At 48.7% G+C, this 19,673-nt stretch overlaps 1 protein-coding gene across 1 annotated transcript; it reads left to right on the forward strand.

Annotated features, from left to right (window-relative positions):
* Positions 1–321: 321 nt before the first annotated feature.
* Positions 322–19,459, forward strand: KIF17 (kinesin family member 17). The gene is made up of 14 exons (XM_074161436.1): positions 322–552; positions 2,017–2,163; positions 2,576–2,677; positions 5,220–5,409; positions 8,856–9,308; positions 10,354–10,439; positions 11,101–11,258; positions 12,319–12,397; positions 12,511–12,635; positions 16,310–16,541; positions 18,034–18,292; positions 18,926–18,993; positions 19,114–19,234; positions 19,326–19,459. The coding sequence occupies exons 1-14, from the start codon at positions 322–324 to the stop codon at positions 19,457–19,459; spliced, it is 2,385 nt and encodes a 794-aa protein (XP_074017537.1).
* The last annotated feature ends 214 nt before the right edge of the window (positions 19,460–19,673 follow it).

The following is a 19,673-nucleotide window of genomic DNA, read 5'->3' on the forward strand; positions in this document are numbered from 1 at the left end:
TCCTACCCCCGGCCTGCCCTGGTTCCCCCTCAGACTTATTGCAAGCCTCCCCCTTTCCCTTCACCTCTCCCAAGCTTTTCTCCTCCTTAGTCTCCCCTTCTCCCCCAGCCATTCGCAGCCCCTCTCTCTCCTTCCTCACGCCAGGTTGTGGGGGGCCCCTTCCCCTCGGTGCCCCCAGTAAGTGGTGAGGGTTCCACCCCATCGAGGGGTGCAGGCCCCGGGGCCAGGCTTCCCTCAGCCTTCCCACAGGCCCACCCAGGCCCTGATGCTCCCGCAGCCCCACCGAGTGAGCCCGCGTGGGGTTGAGCTGGGCCTTGAAGCATGGCCTCAGAGGCGGTGAAGGTGATTGTGCGCTGCCGGCCCATGAACGAGCGTGAGAAGGCTCTGGGCTGCAAGGCGGTGGTCAGCATGGAGAGCGCGCGGGGCCAGTGCTTCCTCCAAAACCCCACCGCTGCAGGCGAGCCCCCTAAGCAGTTCACCTTCGACGGGGCCTACTACCAGGAGCACAACACGGAGCAGATCTACAACGAGATCGCCTACCCGCTCGTGGAGGTGAGTGGTGCCTGAAGGGAGCCAGACACAGCCAACATGTAGCTCGGGATGTGGGGTGAGGAGTTTTACATAGGTAGGTGATCCCTAAGCACAACTGATTTATGGTCAGAAACAGCCCCGTCTGGTCCTTCAAGAGGTTTAGCTGCAAGCCCTGGGGTGAAGAGGAGGGCAAAACTGCATCCCAGCAGTAGGCTGGGAAATTGGGAAGAAAAAAGAACATTTTCAGCAGCCAGCGGGGCACTGAGGATAGAATTACATTTAATTGGTTTAGGCGGATGTTTATATGAAAGATGAAACCCCCCAGGCCCTCGAGATAGTAACTGGATAGAAACTGCAGTGGAAAGTGATGTGAGGGAGGAGAAGGGGGACAAACACGACTCCTGATGATTTTAGGGACTTTTTACTGTCAAGTGAGAAACCTTAGAGAAGGCAGGGAACCTCAGCCTGCTTTAGAATAGCAGAGTGAGAGGGGATACGTTTGTTGTGATTCTGTTGTCTGGTAACACATCAGCGAGGTAAACAGCTAAGCTGAGAAAGGAAATGGTTAAGCAAAAAAACCCCAAGCCCCCAAAAAACCCAATTCATAGATTCATAGATTGGTCCAGGCCGGAAGGGACCTCCAAAGGTCATCTAGTCCGACCCCCCTGCAGTCAGCAGGGACACCCCCAACTAGACCAGGTTGCCCAGGGCCTCGTCGAGCTTCACCTTGAATATCTCAAGGGAAGGGGCCTCGACCACCTCCCTGGGCAACCTGTTCCAGTGTTCCACCACCCTCAGAGGAAAGAACTTTTTCCTAATATCCAATCTGAATCTCCCCTTCTCCAACTTAAAACCATTTGTTAGAAGAAACCAGGATAAAATGGCCAGTAATAATTTTAAGATGGACATTCCTGATCAGGAGAACAACCAGGGTCTGAAACAGTAGATTATAAGGTTAATAGATTATTTATTTTTCTTTTTATTTAAACCTTAAGAAATCCAAATATCTTCTGTTCCTACCACGCTGCTCTGAAATAGGAGGAAATCAAAAAAATGAAAGTGAGGCCTTCTTTCAGCCAGCTTTTCAAGAGAAAATTATTCTAAGCTAGAGACCATCCCTTTGGCCACCCTACAATCAAATGGCATTCTAGTTGTCTCTCTGGGTTTCATGAAAATTTCTGCCCTCTGGCAAAACCATTCTGGTCTGCTAAGCGTTGTCAACTGCCCTTTCTCTTTTCAGCACTGGCATTTCTTCAAGTTTTCCGTTTTTGAGAGAAAACCATTGATTTAGATATTAGCAGAATGCATTTTTTATTATTACTATACTCTAGTGGCATATGAAGATCAAGCAGTTGTTTGATATTTACTTTTAGCTCTTCCTTTAAAATACCTTTTATGAGGTGGGATAGAATCTGGACAGTGTATTTCCAGTTATGCAAAGGGTGAAGATAATGGCTATTTTATTTGGTTTTCCTCCATTTCCAGGGTGTCACCGAAGGCTACAATGGCACCATATTTGCTTACGGCCAGACTGGCAGCGGGAAGTCATTCACCATGCAGGGAATCCTGGATCCTTCTACGCAGAAAGGCATCATACCCAGGGCATTTGAACACATTTTTGAGAGTGTACAGGTAGGTGTATAAGGATGTGAAAGAGATCCCGCTGTAAGGTGCTGTGATGTCGAGACAGACGATTTTTGTGTGATACCCCAAGGAGTGGAGTGCCGATCGCGCTCGGGAGCAAGAACGGGGCCAGGCTTTTGGGTGTGCTGCCTGTCGTCCTAAAGCTGAGGCCCAAATACAGTCAGATGAACCGCATCCTCATCTCTGCCGACTTTATGGACTCCCACTTGAGATGTTTAAGGACTGAAAGTCCCTATAGCGAGTGTGTCGAGTGGTTACACCTGGGAATGAAATGCCAGGAGAGATTTGATGAAGTGCTGAAGGGAGGTAGGCATCCTGCTGGCACCGAGGGTCTCCGTGGGCTGCCTGCTTGGCTTCATTTTGAGAACCTTACCCAAAAATCCTTCCTGTTTTTGTGCAGTGTGCTGAAAATGCCAAGTTCTTGGTGAGAGCTTCCTACCTGGAGATTTACAACGAAGACATACGAGACCTTCTTGGAGCTGATACCAAGCAGAAGTTGGAGGTGAGGTGGAGTTAATGTGTCTTAATTAGGAAGTGCTTTAATTTGCTCAGATAAGTGTTACCGTGAGTGTGTCGCCGAAGTGCAATAATACGCTCTGTCAGAAGCTGAATGCCAGAAAATGAAGATACAGTGATAAATATGGAAGCCAAGAGAAGATTTTGAGGGACTTCAGTGAAAGTTTTGTGGCAGAAGGAACAGGATCCAGTGCTGTGTGTTCCACTTGGTAGCGGCCGGTGGCTTTGCAGAAGCTGTGTGAAAATCGTTACTGGACAAGGATGGAGTAAAGTGTTCATGGAGCAATTTCTTCCTACTCCTCTTCATCTCACGGCTGTCTCTAAAGCAGGAGGATTCTGTGCCTTATAAATGTTTAATCTCATCCAATGTAGCTGTGGATGATCTCATTATCTGTCTAAAACAAAAAAGGCTGATCCTTTTTTGAGGGGACAGAGCAGGTATTACTCCCCGTGGGAACGCATGGGGAAGGTGGGTGGTTTGCAGGCACGCAGGGAGGTCAGCTTCCCTGAAATCCTAATCAAGGGGCTGATATTTTATAAAATTTACCTCTTGGTGGCTTTGCAGATCTTTTTTGCTTATATTCCTGTGGGAAGCTGCAAATCTCCTGTCCTAATTTACTTCCCTGCAGGACTGCCCTTGTGAAGAAAACCGAGGCACTAGCACCATCTGCCGCACAGACGTGCTGAGATGGGGACAGACCCAAACTGTTAGGGGCACATGTGTTTTTTTAACAGGCTCCTGGCTTTCAGGGAGGCAAAATCCTCTCCGCTCCACATTCCAAGCGTGCTTCGCCCCATGCATGCGGAGAGGAAGGGTGGGAGAAAGGGACTCGCCGTTTGGGAAGGCGCTTGCTGCAGTTTCCCATCTTTTGTTCCACATCAGCAGTGACACCGGTTTCCATGACGACCGCGGTTGGCACTGGGAGGGCAAGGAGTTGGGCAGAACAGTTTCCAGGGTAACACCATCACACTGGTGACAGCCGCTGCCTGTTGCTGCCTCCACCGAGTAATTAAGGGAGTCATGTCCTGCGGAGACAGAAAGCCTGGGCTGACCCACTGCTTTCTTCTGTGTCCCCCAGTTCTCCTTCAAAATCCCATTTCTTGGTTGTTCCTTTGTATTTCAACATCAGTGACTTTGGTGACTCTGAAGCCCACAGTCACCTCCTGGGGCATGAAATCCTATGAAGAGCAGGTTTTACAGAGCTCTGTGAGGAAAATGCCCCTGTCAGTCTGTCATGGAGTTAAAGAACAGCCATGTCCTCGGATGGGTGTTCCGCAGAGACTCCGCAGCACCCTCAAATACAGCTGGGCTGACCGTGGGGTTCTCCTGTAGCACAGGCAAAAGTCAGAGTGTATGAACAGTCTGGCTGTGAGTCTGTAACTGGATCCATCCTGGGCAGTCGTGCCTAAAAACCTGCCCCGTTTAGTTTTCAGCCACTTCTGCTCTGTTCTGTGTGGGGTTTTTTATAGGAAACACTTTCTTTTACATTGCTTCTTGTGGGGTGTGCATCACTAAAGTGTCTAAGGACCTTCTTTGGAAGTCACACTGCTGAACGCGGTGCCTGTCACTCTGTGACACCGAGTCATGACAACCATATCTTGATATCCCAGCTGACACGATAAAGATAGAGCTTTGGTTATGAACTCAGCAGATGTGGGGCGTAACGTTGCTGTGGCAAACGAATTCAGCTCGTTTAAAATTCCCAGTGCGGAGGGAGCTTCAGAGGGAGCGGGTGTAGGAGTGTGGGGATCTCTCGATTGTTTTTTATTTTTTTATGTAGGTTTGATGGATCATTCAAGATTTTGAATATTTAAATTGTTTATTAGCATGCTGTAGGAAATTTTTCTTCTGCATGATTGATAATCACTGAAAAGATGCTGCTGGGTATTTAACACTGTTTCTATCCAGATGCCTGAATAAGATTTTAGAGCGTCTTAAAAATGAACTAATCTGGAGGAAAATTATTATAGTCCGCCTGTGCGTGAGGGCTGTGACTTTGGGAATTTTGTCAGCGAGAACAAGACGCCCTCTGAGAGCGGAGGGGTTCAGCGAAGCACCAGTAACAATATCTGTGACTATTGAATCTGTGCCTTGATTTTAAAAAAGCTCCCTATGACTGAAGAGATATTAGAGCCTTTGCCATAATAGGTGAAAAACATTTCAGTTCTTTTTTTAAAATATGCAGCTTAATAACAGGGGAGGTAGAAGGCGACGCAGCGCAGGTTTCTCATGGCCTGGGAGATGTCTGAATCAATCAGCAAACTTTTCACTTTAATTCTTTTTGTCTGCAGAGCCATGAAAGTGGTTCCCCCTTTTTTTTTGTGTGTGGTTTTATTCCTTCTTCAGAAATATTAAGGCTTTTTGGTGGCAGCCAGATATGTTTTTGCCAATAGTTTAATACAAATAGTTTAATTTCCCCACGTGCAAAACTCGCGTAGCCCTTCAGCTTCTGGATGGTTCTCAGCGCACCTTCCCGTAGTCTCGGGGTGTCTTGTTTTAATTTGTGTTGCCTTCTCCCTGTTTGCAGCTGAAGGAGCACCCGGAGAAGGGGGTGTACGTGAAGGGGCTCTCCCTGCACACCGTGCAGAGCGTGGGCCAGTGCGAGCGCATCATGGAGACGGGCTGGAGAAACCGAGCAGTGGGCTACACCCTCATGAATAAGGACTCTTCCCGTTCCCACTCCATCTTCACTGTCAATATGGAAATCTACACCGTAGGTAGGTACCCGGACGTCCTGCATTAGGCCTGGGCCTAGCAGAATGCAGAATCTGTGCGTCACCAGTCACCCCTCAGCAAAACCTTAGATCCTACATGATTTTAGGTCCAGTAGAAATCAGAATTGTGCCCTGCCATGGGCATTCTTCACAGTGTGAAATGGCGGAGCACTCATAGTCTTTATTTTTCCTAAATTCCCCCTTGGGAGAGAAATGTCTAACACTCAAACTGGCAACGTATTTAATTCTCCTTCTGTTTCTTTATCTTCTTAAACCTTTATTTCCAGCAAAGGGTGCTAAATCTCCCAGCCCATACAACAGCTGGGAGTTCATACATTGTGCAGCCCGGAGAAACTTCTATCGTTATCCGTCTCATTATCTGACCTCCTTTACAATGCAAGTCAGATCACTTCATCCAATGATTCCTTCACTGAGCTTAATCGTGGGGCACATCTTTTTAGCAAACGGCTAATCTGGGTTTTAAAATGGAATAAAAGAAACCCTTAATAACGTTTTAATGACTGATTTTTCCTTTCTCGAGCATCTCATCTCCGCTGGCGTTTCTGTAGCTGATAAAGCTGCCTCGCTGGGTCTGAACACGGACCTCAAAATGTTTTTTCTGGGACTAAGGAAGGAATTAGTCTCCTACATTCTGTCTAGTCCTTGACCCCGGCTGAGGCTGAAAACAACTTGGCTTCCTTTTCTTCAGCTGTTTCAGTCATGGGGAAAGTTGCACAGTGTCTTCCTAAGTTGTGCTTCCAGATGTTGGTGACGGTACCTCACTCTCCAAAATGGTGTGTGCGTGGGGATTTGGGGAATTTCTCAATTAGCAGTGCTGGGGGATGCTAATTCTTGCATTATGTGGGTCTGGAAAACCCCAACTTTAATCCTAACAAAGAAAAAGACGTATTTACGCTCCTTTTTTTGTGTTCCAGACGGGTGCAGGGCTCTTAATCCAGCCTGCAACCATTTCTCCAATTTAAAGCTTTGAAAACTTGTTACATGGAACAGGATGGCATGTGGGGAAACTTGCGGTTTTGGCAGTTAAATGGAAGACAGCTGGAATATTTGAGGAGAAAGTTGAGGGTTCTGACACAATCCCCGTAACTGGATGGTGCTGCTAGGGTAATCATTAGTTGAAAGAGTTAACGGAGTTGGTGTTTATGTTGTCATCTTTAGGCTTCATGAAAAGGGAAATTCAAACTCATTTTCCAGTTGAGCCTGTAGTAAATTATAATTTACAGGCAATTATAATTTACAATCCTTTAATATTTTAAAGGATTTCTTTGCAATTATGTGGACTATGATTACTCTTTTTTTTAAAGTAACAGATTCAGGAATTATGGCAAATACCGGGCTTTCTGGCTGCAGACGTATGAAATGCACAAGTCACCGTCAGTATTTTTACAGTATTTAGAGTTGCAGATGTTTTATTTCTTTACGCTGTGCCTAGGGATTGATTTGTTAATGAGGAAGACGTCGTAGATTTGGCCAGTGCCACCAGAACTGGCCAGGAGAATTAGATGGGGAAGATTTTTGGGCTGCTGCAGGCATGTCAGCAAGAGTCTGGGGACCTCGTTACACCATGGAAACTAAACCGCTAAGCTCTGAGATGGAAACAAACAGCCTCTGTGGGTAAAAGGACTGGCAGGAACCAAAACAACTCTTTAATTGCCTGTCAGTGTTTACAAACTGAGGGAAGGGGGTTAGAAAAAACTACTTTTTGTGACTGTCCACTCACCCAAACACTCAGAAAGGATAGCGAGAGGGTGCTTTATTTAAGCTCTATCTGAGTTTTTTCCCAATTGTCCCATGTCTTGACACACCAGTAAGATGTGGACTGAAACAAGTTTGCTCAGCAGCAAACGTTAAGTTCTACAGTTAACAATCTGTTGCCGTAACTGGGGAAACATCCTGGGGCAACAGATTCTTTGGTGTTTACCTGTGAACTTTTAACTTTCCCCCATGCATCAGATTATTTGTTGCTCATGTTTAGGTGTTGTCCGCAGCCATAAATCTTAACTCTTGACTAAATTCAAGGCCAGGTTTTCTAGAAGGCTGTCTGGGAAAGGGCAGACTTGGTTAAAACCTTGATGCTCTTTTTGCTTGGAGCGCTAAAGGAGTTCTTCCCTTGAATTTGGGTTGTAATTATGAGGGACGATTGGGACATGGACATCTAAAAGTGTGGTCTGTGATTTGGGAGTGCGTGTCCCCAACACTTTGTTCTATGTGAGGCTGGGAAAGAAAGAAAGCCAGAAAAACCAAGGGGTTCCTAAAGCAACTGGATGTGCTTTCTCTCGGTCACAGGGAATTTGCGTCATCACCTTAATCCAGCCTCAGAATGCAGGTCAGGAAGCAGGTATTACACACGTGAGATGTGCTTCCAGGTAGCTGGGAAGCTTCACATCTTCAGCTCACTCATCTTCAACACAGCTGCAGCTCACATCTTCTCTTGCCTTAAAGCATTATGATGGGAATGGCACCAGCTCACTGGGTCCGACTCCTCACTCGCTGAGATCCAGCTTCTCATCCAGGTGGTTTGGGCCGAGCGCAGTCCCAATTTCTCACAGTTCTCCTGTTTCTCGCTTGCATTCCTTCATTTTACTTTCTTGCTGAGAATGTCATGAGTTGAGGAGGAACAGATGCCGCCGAGCGTGCCTGTGTGCTGAGTCACGGCACGGTTTTACAGCTCTCTGGGTGAGAGAGGGGATCTGATGGGCTTCTGGAACTTTCGAGCTGGACAGAAAGCCAGATGGTGATCCTTGATGGTATTTGCTAGGATGTGCTTTGTCTTTTGAACCACAGCAAGAAACTTCTTCAATACGTACATCGATTAGGGCAGGTTGGATTCCATGCTTAAGAAAACCTGTAGTTTGGGAGTTCATGGAAAAACTGTTTTCCAACGCAGTGTCTACTCCAGCCTTTCCATGGAGCCTGTCTCTCCACGTCATGTAGCCACCTGTTCTTTTGCCTGTGCTCTCCAACAAGCTCTGCTCCAGTTGCTGCCCATTGACTCCTCATTTCATGCTTCCTCCCTTCTTTCTCTCCAATTGTCAGACATTGTTTAACTCCATGAAACAATCTGAGGAGGAAAAAAGTGGTATAAACTCATGGTCTGACCTTGTTAATTGCAGTGGGCTCTGCATGAAATTCTAAATGCTGTGGAAATATGTGGAGGGGGTGTGTGTGTGTGTGTGTGTGTGTTTTCAGAGCTCACTGGGAGAGTAAGAATGGGCATGAATTTTTACTTTGCAGGATCTCGTTCAGGAAAGCACTAAAACATGTAGTTCTAAGATTAAATAGATATTTATTTACTTAAGAGAGTCAGGGCCCAAATGCAGACAAAGAACAGGGCTTGAACTGGAACGTAATGCCAAGAGAATCTTGTTTCTTGATTGTTAAGATGCTTCCACTTCAGAAGAGCCTAACCTGGAATTATTTTCTTGCAGATGAGCGAGGGCAGGACCACCTTAGGGCCGCAAAACTCAATTTAGTGGATCTGGCAGGAAGCGAGAGACAGTCAAAAACTGGAGCCACAGGGGAGCGGCTCAAAGAGGCCACCAAAATCAACCTGTCCCTCTCGGCTCTGGGCAACGTCATCTCGGCCCTGGTCGATGGCAGGAGTAAACACATCCCCTACCGAGACTCAAAGCTGACCAGGCTGCTGCAGGACTCCCTGGGAGGGAATACCAAGACGCTGATGGTAGCCTGCTTATCTCCGGCTGATAACAACTACGATGAAAGCCTCAGTACTCTGCGCTACGCTAATCGAGCGAAAAACATCAAGAACAAGCCCTGTATCAACGAGGACCCCAAGGATGCTCTGCTGAGGGAGTATCAGGAGGAGATTAAGAAACTGAAGGCCATTCTAGCTGAACAGATGAGCACAAATAACTTGTCAGGTAAGGAGAGCTCTTACTGGCTGCAGAGATGTTTTGATAGAAAAATGAGGTTTTTACACATAAAATGCTCACTGGATTTCACCTCAACATTTCCCTTACCTGTTGGAGGAAGAGTTCTCCATTCTGGTAATGGACTTTGCCTTCACTGTTGCCAAATTGACCTTATTCCACTGGTAAGGACCATCTCAGTTATCCAGTCTTTTCAATAATGACAGATTCTGTTAGAAAATGCTGATGTGATTAAAATCCTCAGCTCTTCTTGATCATTCTGGCTAGAATTTGGTCACTCACAGAAGAGAGGTTTTGGCTGGCAGAGCAAAAAATGAGCTGTGAAAGACATAAGAATGTAAAATGATTTATTAAATATGTATATATGGTTTCAAATTTCCTACACTGCGAATTTTTGACGCTAAAAGAGAAGTTTTGCCCTGCTGGTGGCACTGCTTATGGAGAGCAGCACCATCCTCTCTTTGGGGATCCAGCCCGGCCCCGGCAGCCTCCCTCTTTGCTGGGAAGTAGGAATAGCAAATGTGGGAACCAGTGGGTAAGAGCAGTCTTTGGGGAGCTGATCACCTTTGAAGAATTATCCCCTAAAAAAGGGCAACTTTCAGGAGAGAAGTAAGGCTGTAAGATTATTTTTTTTCTGCCACCTTTCAGAAACAGCTGTGAAGAAAGAAGGCAATTTCCTTGCACCTTTCATCTCCTTCCCAGTGTCTTTTACCTTCCAAATCTGTTAGCACAGCCCTGGAAACAAGACTCCCGTTATTCTGTGAAAGAGATTAGATTTATATTCGCTTTCATATAGCCAAAGCTTGAACCTCTCCTGCTCTGCTCGGTGCTGACTCCGTCTCTCCCCACACCTCTGGAGTCCCAGGCCAGTGGGCGTTTTGGCAGCACAGATGCTGGCACACGAGCGCAGTTTGAAGGAGCACACGGATTGCCGTGTGCTTTGCTGGCAGCCAGGTTCTTTGTTCTGTTTCCAGGCATTCTACAGACATCCCACCCAGTAACTGTGAGTGATTTTTATTTCTGCTTTGCTTTGCAGGGCTTCTACCTGCTGAGACTGCTCACCTGGCTCCCCTCCTCAAGCCCCAGATAGATCTCGAAGCAGAGAAGCAGCTGATCAGAGCAGTAAGTCAGGAAAGGGTATCCCGTAGTGTCTTTGACTATAAAGCTTGTGGGTTTTTATAATAATCATTACAAATAGAGCGTAGGGCTGGTTCAGCCTTTTCAGAACACTTCTCTTCCTATTTTTTGGTCCTTGGGCTTCTCCCATGGACAGGACGTGTGTTGACGGAGGTTTTATTTACAATGCCTCCCACCACTCTGGAGATGAACTGGAATGGATCCCCAAGAAGAATTTTTGAAGTACATATAGCAGGAAGAGGAAACTACACATGAAACTTAAGATTCCCCCTGTCAGAGGAGGGAGAAGTAGGTTTGAGGAAAGCAGTAGTCAAAGTCAAACGTTAGGAGCGGTACGGAGATGAAGATAAAGAGGGGATATGGAGCCAGAAGAAAGAATGAGCAGTTGGGGGCCAGAAGGCAATCAAACTTTCTTGCTCTTTACAAAGCTCCTCGCAGGGCACTACATCTGCCCGAGTCAGCGGTTTCTCGGGTTAACTAGTCACCTTCCATCAATACTGCATCGACTTAAATCACGGAGAAAGTCAGTGAATGCAGGATGGTAAAGTTTTAATGCAGTGGGCATAAAGCGTGACCTAGAATGGACTTAGATGCGACCTTGTGTGGAGTCAGGGCTGTCGCGTCAGGCCGTGTGTGTGCCTTTCAGGAGTACGAAGAGAGACTGGCCCAGCTAAAGGCCAGCTACGAAGCGGAACAGGCGTCCCGAGCCCGCCTCGAAGAGGACATCAGCCGCCTGAGGAATCACTACGATGTCAAGCTGTCTGCTCTCGAGGAGAACCTCAGGAAGGAGGCAGGAGGAGGCAGGTGGAGGGTGCGCAGCGCAGGCTGAGGGTTCCCTGATTCTTTAGGCAGGAGCAGCACAGACTGTTTTGCAAAGTCAGATTTGTGGCAGCCACTGCAGCCTTTAAAGTGGCAGCGGCTGCTACTGCAGCAAGCGCTGCCTGGCAGCAAGGGCAGTCCCTGCTCTCAACCCTCCCTTTTTGACAGCAGGAGCAGTAACTCTGGCTCTTCTGAGCCACTCATGAGACTCCCTGTCCCAGCTGTGTCCTATTTCCCTGACTTCTTTTCCCTGTCAGGACCAGCCTGCCCCTACCCTATAAGCCTTGAGGCCATGAAATGCCATTTTTTGCCCATGTAGCCGTGAGCTTCTTCTGACTTCGGGCAGCATTTCTCTCCAGCAGAGGCTGGAGCTGCAGAGATGACTGGTCTCGCAGGCGCCGCTCTGTCTTGATCCCATTGGCTTTGCGCAGCTCACACGCCCAGGACGAGGGCGGCTGCCGCAGTCTCTTCCCTCGCATGCAAATGTGATGCAGCCCTGGGGCTCCCAGTGGATTATCACCACCACGGCTTTGCCAGCGGGTGGATATTCCTCTCACACACTTATAAATTGTTGCCAGCTATCCTCCTCCTTACTGCTTCTCGTTTATACTTCCGCAGTGCCCCAGAGCATGTTTTGCAATGTGCTTGTACATCACTTATTGCCTAATATTAATTCTTAAACCTAGATTCTTCATTTTTGATGCTATCACTTTCTAAGGTGAGAGGTTCTTATTTCCATCCCCCCCTGTCCCCCCGATTACAAATGTACGCCCCCAGCCTCCACAACAGATTATTTGTGTGTGAACACAAGGACCCAGCCTCTCCCAACCCTGTAAAATCTGCATTCCTCACCTGATAATGTACTCTGGGTCTTTGACAGCTTTTCTTGACCAGCATAAATAACAGACCTTTTCCTTCCAGACACAGACTTTGTAGCTTTAGGTGAAGATTTTCTGTGATGTTTTCACAGCTTCATGCTCTAGTTTTGCAGATCTCTTTGCTTAGGTAGTGGGTATTTCCTCTTTTACTCTGCAGCTGCCACAAGGACTGAAATTACTCCTGACAAGACACCTTTGCCTGAAGACTCTGTTGCTGCAGCAGATGAAGAACCAACATCAGCTCAGGTATCTTCAGGCTACTTTTCCCCCCTCGGCCGAATAAACCCAAGTGGGTAGCGTTGTAGTTCATCTATCCTGGCTTTCCAGAGTTGCAGCTTTTGGTTTCCTCTTCTCCTCAGGCCACAGCAGCGCCTTGGCCTGTCCCGGACGCTGGCAGTGTGAGCGGGGGGAGCGCTGGAGCAGAGGTGGCCATCGCTGCTGAGGGGATTTCACTGCCTGCAGATCAGCAGCAGGTACTTGCCAGGTCAGTGACGGCGCCGCTCCTGCTCACTGCCTCCTGGGCACTGCTTATAACACACACAGGCAGGAAACAACCCTGTTCTTTCGTCATCTTACAACTGTCCAGCTTCAGCTCTCAGTTCAGTGCAGCACAAAACTAGGCAGATGCATAGTCTTCTTTACCCCCAAATTAACTTTGTCCTATTTAGGCGGATGAATAGCTGTTAGCTGCAGTGTTCGGTGATGCCAAGTGTCAGAATTATGGGAGAAAAATCTGGAGAGGTCTGTGTCAGCAGATGTGGATGCAAAAAAGCGTGCTTTCCTGATAACAAACCCTGCCTAGGTCTGCAGGCAGGGAAATCTTTTCCTTCGCTGGCTTTTTGCAGGTGTAATTTATGAAGAGTTTATTATAGAGTTGAGTCTGGCAGTCACTGACAGAGCTTAAGTGCTCAAACAGGTTATGGAGGCGGCCTCCTCGTCCTCTTAAAAAAGGTTTTTGAAGGGCAGTTGTAAGTAAGGGAGGCAGCCCTCCTGCTGCTCACTGTGCATGGGGATGGAGGAGCCTGTGTCCTCCACGACTCTCCTTTGTCACTGAGCTCACTCTTGCCTCTAAACTCACACACCTGACAACGTTTGCAAGATGTCAGCTGGAACTGGCACCAAAATGTCCCAATAATCACATTTTAGGGGCAGCAACAGACCCTGGGCCTGGAGCAGAGGGCTGGAGTAGGAGGGGTGCAGGCACAAGGCTCGTGCTTGGCCCATCTCGGAGGCATCCTGTCTTGGAGGTTTTCCTCCAGGAAAGAGCCGTCTTGAGAGAATCCCTTTAGTCCAAGTCCCACACAGCGCATCAAGATAATATGGGGGTTTAATTCCGTTTGAGAAATAGACAATCTAAGCAAATTCTGCTGATTTCTCTCTCTCACTCTGTCGCATAGAATTATATTAAAATTAGAAGCATTTAGCGTAAGATATATTGTGGACGATGGAGTTTGATTCTGAAAAGTCTGGCATTTTTTAACCAGTCTTTCAGCTTTACTGTGAGCTCCTCTGGCACATTCTCACTCTGTTGGGCCTGAAAAAGGAGCTATTAAGAAATCTGGAATAGCAGCGTCTGTAATTTGTGGGCAATTCTGTCTATTCGTGGAGAGGTCTCCAAAGAAACCCTTCGTTTTGACTATCCATCAAACCTCACTAGTCCTATTGCAGCGATCTTTTTTGTGACAAACAAGCGAAAAACGTTCTTCCAATTACCTTGTTAAAATCAAAGTTCTCTGCAGATTAGGCAGGAGGGTTTGGTTCCGAAGGTGTGGGGATGTTCAAAGCTGCCTGTGAAAGGCTTTACCCATCAGGGCGGCTGCGAGATCTCTGGTACTCGCTCAGCAGAGCCAGTGTTCAAGCGCGCATTAAGCAAAGGAAACCGAAGGGCCGCTTGGCAAGTGCGGTACAGCAGAATAGCGGGTCATCTCTGGTGGAGAACGAGCTCTTTTGGATGGGTTTGAAGATAATTAAGAGGTTATTATCAGCGGAGGTTTTATCATCAGTGGGATTTTCTCCAATTTGAGGCAGCACTGGCCAAGCAGAGCTGTCTGCTCTGCTGCAGATGCCTGTACAGACAGAGCTCTGGAGCACAGTGTTATTTCTGTGCGGCAGGGACAGGAGACCAGCTCGGTTTCCAATATGAGTCTGTGCCAGCACACAAGAGGCAGCACTGAGGACACTCAAGTCATCATCCCTGCCTGATACTGCCCCAAAAAAGAAATTGTACTGTGTTTCCCAGCTGTACCACTCCCTTATCCACCACTTAGAATATTTCTTCGTGCATTTTGGCCCCTTTCGTGCTTGCTTTGAGAGTCTTTCAAAGCAAGAAATAAGAATTGAAATACAAATTCCACAAAACAGGGGCTTTTTTGACATAATTCTGCGAGTGTAGATACAGATTTCTGGACATACGTGCTGATGAAGGTGCTCAGAATAACACGTGCTTTGCCTTGGGTCCACAGGAGTATCTATGACAGGAACTGCTAATAAATTGGAATTTGCCAGGATCGCTCAGGGCAGCAAATCTCATCAGAAATCACCATTTCTGTCCTGTGTCTTTGTCCCATCCCACTCGGTGGGTGAGGGCAAGGTTAACTTTTAAATTCTCCATGTGGTAGCCGGAGTAACGACATTTAGTTGAGATGTTTTAAACAAATTACAAATTTACTTAAACTCGGTGGAACTACAACAGCTAGAGGCTTGGCAAAACTTGTAACGATATCACTCTTATACTTCAACTCAGCGGAATTACGAAAGATAGTGTTTTGGTAAAAACTTACAAGGACATTACCAGAAAAGTGAAGTCAGAGGCAGACAGAGGTAAGAAGAGAGAGAAATATGTGAGGAAAGGAGAAAGAAAAAGGAAAGATGTCATCACGGTTGGATCCAGCATTGGTCTCTGCTCGCAGTCATGGTCCTCAGGTCCGTGGGAAAACAAGTCCTTTCTTTTATACTCAAAGTGCCCGCCCTTGCAGGCAGGGACTTATAATCAAACATGTGCCAGGGGTGCCAGGGAATGTTCCAGAAAAGCAGCATGGGGAGTAGATGTTCAGGCTCTCCAGTTCCAGAAGGACAGGGAACTGCTGCAGAGGGTACAGCAGAGGACTAAGAGGATGATCAGGGACTGGAGCATCCCTCTGCTGAGGAAAGGCTGAGGGACTTGGGTCTGTTCAGTCTGGAGAAGAGAAGGCTGAGGGGGGATCTGATCAACACCTATAAATACTTCAAGGGTGGGTGTCAGGAGGATGGGGCCAGTCTTTTTCCAGTGGTGCCCAGTGACAGGACAAGAGGGAACGGGCACAAACTGGAACATGGGAAGTTCCATCTCAACATGAGGAGGAACTTCTTTGCTGTGAGGGTGGCAGAGCCCTGGCAGAGGCTGCCCAGAGAGGTGGTGGAGTCTCCTTCTCTGGAGACATTCAAACCCCCCTGGACACGTTCCTGTGGGACCTGCTCTGGGTGACCCTGCTCTGGCAGGGGGTTGGACTGGGTGATCTCCAGAGGTCCCTTCCAACCCCATATCATTCTGTGATTCCGTGAATGTTCCAGAAATGAGTCAGTGGACTGTGGGGGTCTCGGAGACCTCACCCCCCGCTCCCTGCATGGGCAAAAGCCCGTTAGCGATGCCTGTGCCTCTGCGGGGTCTCTCCGCTCGCCTCTGCTAGTGTCGGGACGTGTTTGTGACACTCACTCCTTTCAATATTCGGAGTTCTACAGTCCCAAACATCCTTCAGGTAGGGTCGTGGATCCTCCACGCTGACACAGAGGGTTCTCTGTACTGCTGATGTACCTTAAAAAGGTAGAATTTACTTTTTAAAACATAAAAAATTTTAGAAGGTAGAATCTCTCACTAAGTAAGAAGAAAGAGCTGTAAAAAGGCTACAAGACCCTGTGAGAGAGAGGGAAAAAAGGGAAAGGGAGAGACTGTACTAATGAATAGAAATTGTTAAGATAAGGTACTAACCAATAATTATAATTAAGGGTGTGTATTTCTGTGGTTTGAACCATATAAATATTCCGAGGAGTTTGTAGGCCGGTGCGCTGGCTTTTTGGATCACCACCCAGTGCCCATCGCTGCAGAAATGATGGAAATAAATAACACACGGCGGATAAACCACCCCGCTTTGGGACAGACAACACCGCATTTGCCTTTCCCAGGCTGCAGATGCTGGAGCGACAGGTGGTAGGGGGAGAACAGGCGAAAAACAAGGACCTCAAAGAAAAGCGTAAACGCCGGAAAAAATACGCGGACGAGCGGAGGATGCAGCTAGTGGCTGCCCTGCAGCAATCGGACGAGGACAGCAGCGACTGGGTTCTGCTTAATGTCTACGACTCCATTCAGGAAGAGGTTCGCGCCAAGAGCAAGCTTCTGGAGAAGATGCAGGAAAAGGTGAGTCGCTCCCCGCTCTCCCCGCTGAAGATCCAGGGAACGTCTCTCTCCTCCCCTGCTTACCTGGGGTTTTTTAGGTGTTTTAGGGCAGTGTGTTTAGAGAATGACTCTGGCTGCCTTAAATATTTCATACATAGAATCATAGAATTGTCTGGGTTGGAAGGGACCTTTAAGATCATCGAGTCCAACCATCAACCTAACTGATAAAAACCCATCACCAAACCATGTCTCTAAGCTCTATGTCAACTCGTCTTTTAAATCCCTCCAGGGATGGTGCCTCAACCCCTTCCCTGGGCAGCCCATTCCAAGGCTTAATAACCCTTTCCATGTAAACATTTTCCCCAATATCCAATCTGAACCTCCCCTGGTGCAACTTGAGGCCGTTTCCTCTTGTCCCATGGCCTGTTCCTTGGGAGAAGAGACCGACCCCCCCTGGCTACCCCCTCCTTTCAGGGAGTTGCAGAGAGCGAGAAGGTCTCCCCTCAGCCTCCTTTTCTCCAGGCTGAACACCCCCAGCTCCCTCAGCCGCTCCTCACGAGACTTGTGCTCCAGACCCCTCGCCAGCTCCGTTGCCCTTCTCTGGACCCGCTCCAGCACCTCAATGTCTTTTTTGTGGTGAGGGGCCCAAAACTGGACACAGCCCTCGAGTGCCTCGAGGGCCACCAGTGCCCAGTCCAGGGGGACAGTCACCTCCCGAGTCCTACTCGCCATGTGCCTGCGTCGGTCACTACAAACTTGTTTGCGTGCGTTTTTATGAAATACCAGACACAAATATCCCCACCTCAGGGTGGGGGATGAAGTTGTTGAAAGCCCAAAGCCCAAACCCCACCTGCTTTAGAGGCCGGTCCTGGTGCAGGCAGTGGCTGGAGGAGGGTGATTGGCCATGGGAGAGGCTGCGACTCCCTCTGCTGCCCTGCGCCATCTATTGCACAGCTCCCTCCGCATCCCGCTATCGCACCTGGAAGAAATTACACCGTGAAAAGTTTCCTGGGGGGGGGGGGGGGGGGGGAATTAAATAATAAAAACAATGCTCTTAAATTTTAGGCACATTTGAAACACAGTTTTGCTCTGATGAGGCAGAACCAGAGGAGCATCAAAAAAATCTCTGTGTGTGTGTGTGTGTGCAGTCCTAAATCTGCACGTTAAGAACTTGCTTTATTGCTGTATTTAGGTTAGCAAAGAAATATTGCTCATTTTTCATCGAAATTAGGAACTCCCAAGCGTTGTTATCACCAGACGCAGACCACACTAGTGAGATTAACTTAAAGACTCGGCCATTTGGGGAAATGCAAGAAATCTTTCATTAAAAACAGACATGGAATAATCTCTCCACTCGAATCTCATCCCAATTCTTAGCTATAAATTAGAAATCTTCCCCAATATTGAAGCTTTTCTGTGTGTCTTTCCATCCCTCTGCCTGACAAATCCCCGTGCTCGCAGGAATTCTCTCTCTTTTACCATCGCAAGGATTAATTTTGGTTTTACGCCCCAGCTGCGGGCCGCCGAGACCGAGATCAAAGACCTGCAGTCGGAGTTTGAGCTGGAAAAGATCGATTACCTGGGCACCATCCGCCGCCTGGAGCGGGACCTGCTCCTCTTCCAGCAGCTGCTGGATCAGGTGCAGTCCCTCATCCGCCGCGACTGCAACTACAGCAATCTGGAGAAGATCAAGCGCGAATCTGTCTGGGACGAGGAAAATGGCTGCTGGAGAATTCCAGAGCCCGTCGTCCAAAGAACCCGCCTGCCTGCAGGTGAGAGGCTGCTCCCGGGCTCCTAAAATCGTCCGTCTGCAGACAGTTTGTCTGGAAAGTTTGAATAATGACATCATCTAACGTGAAGCGTGGTACGGATCCTTCGGTGGTGCTGGGGATCGGGGAGTGTTAATTGTTCTGGAGCTGATGGGAATCTCCCCAAGTGGTGCTGAGGATCAGAGAGCGTTAATTGTTCTGGAGCTGATGGGAATCTCCCCAAGTGGTGGTGAGGATCAGGGAGCATTAATTGTTCTGGAGCTGATGGGAATCTCCCCAAGTGGTGGTGAGGATCAGGGAGCGTTAATTGTTCTAGAGCTGGTGGGAATCTCCCCAAGTGGTGGTGAGGATCAGGGAGCATTAATTGTTCTGGAGCTGGTGGGAATCTCCCTAAGCGGTGTTGGGGATTGGGGAGCATTAATTGTTCTGGAGCTGATGGGAATCTACCCAAGTGGTGGTGAGGATCAGGGAGCGTTAATTGTTCTAGAGCTGGTGGGAATCTCCCCAAGTGGTGGTGAGGATCAGGGAGCATTAATTGTTCTGGAGCTGGTGGGAATCTCCCTAAGCGGTGTTGGGGATTGGGGAGCATTAATTGTTCTGGAGCTAACGACCCGTTAACGCCGTCTCTCCCCGCAGCAGTTCCGGTCCTGCCGCAGCCCCAGCCTGCCCGAAGCAGCCCTGCAGCCCAGAGTGGAGACCGCACGGTAACGCTGCCCTTCTCCTCCCGTTCCTAGCCTATTTTACCCAATTTCGCCCTATTTCTAAGCCCTAACCCGAGGGCTAGTGTGGAGCCTGGTGTGGCTGATGGCGTTTTGCCCTTCCAGCCGGAGCAGGACCGCTACAAGCTGCTGCTGACCCGCAGCAACGGCGAGACGGCCGCCAACAACTACTTTGGACCCTGCCGTGCCAGCCGCATCCTCCACCCTGGCCCAGCCCAGCACCCAGGTAAAACCTTAATTTTTTGGCAGGAGGCGGTGGGTTTTGGGGGTCCGGTGAGGGCCGGTGCCCACCCCGGCCCCTTCCCCTCCTCTTACAGCTCCCCCGGGGCCAGAGGTGGCCACCGTGCCCCGGCCCCGGCCCTTCCGCCTCCAGGCCCTGGCTGTGCCCCCGCCGAGCGCCAACACCAAGCACAAAAAGGGCAAAGGCGGCTCCGGCAGCCGCCCCCGCTGAGCCCCACCATGTCCAGCCTCGCAGGACGAGGCCAAATCTCCGTGGTTTGACACCAAAACGCTCACGTTCTCCATCGGGGTGCGGGACAGAGGGTGAGCTCACCGTCACCGTGTCTCGTCTGCTCCCCCCCCCCCCCCCCCCCAGCTGCAATAAACCAGTCTGGCAGCGCCGTTTTGAGGTCTTTTACTGGGAAGTCCTCCCGTTACCAAAAAGC

Source organism: Numenius arquata, chromosome 20, assembly GCF_964106895.1.
Source record: "Numenius arquata chromosome 20, bNumArq3.hap1.1, whole genome shotgun sequence".
NCBI lineage: Eukaryota > Metazoa > Chordata > Aves > Charadriiformes > Scolopacidae > Numenius > Numenius arquata.

Coding starts and splice junctions, on each gene's coding strand:
- KIF17 (XM_074161436.1), top strand. CDS start 322: ATGGCCTCAGAGGCGGTGAAGGTGATTGTGCGCTGCCGGCCCATGAAC. Junction 2,678..5,219: donor ATACCAAGCAGAAGTTGGAG/GTGAGGTGGAGT, acceptor CCCTGTTTGCAG/CTGAAGGAGCACCCGGAGAA. Junction 12,398..12,510: donor AAGAACCAACATCAGCTCAG/GTATCTTCAGGC, acceptor TCTTCTCCTCAG/GCCACAGCAGCGCCTTGGCC.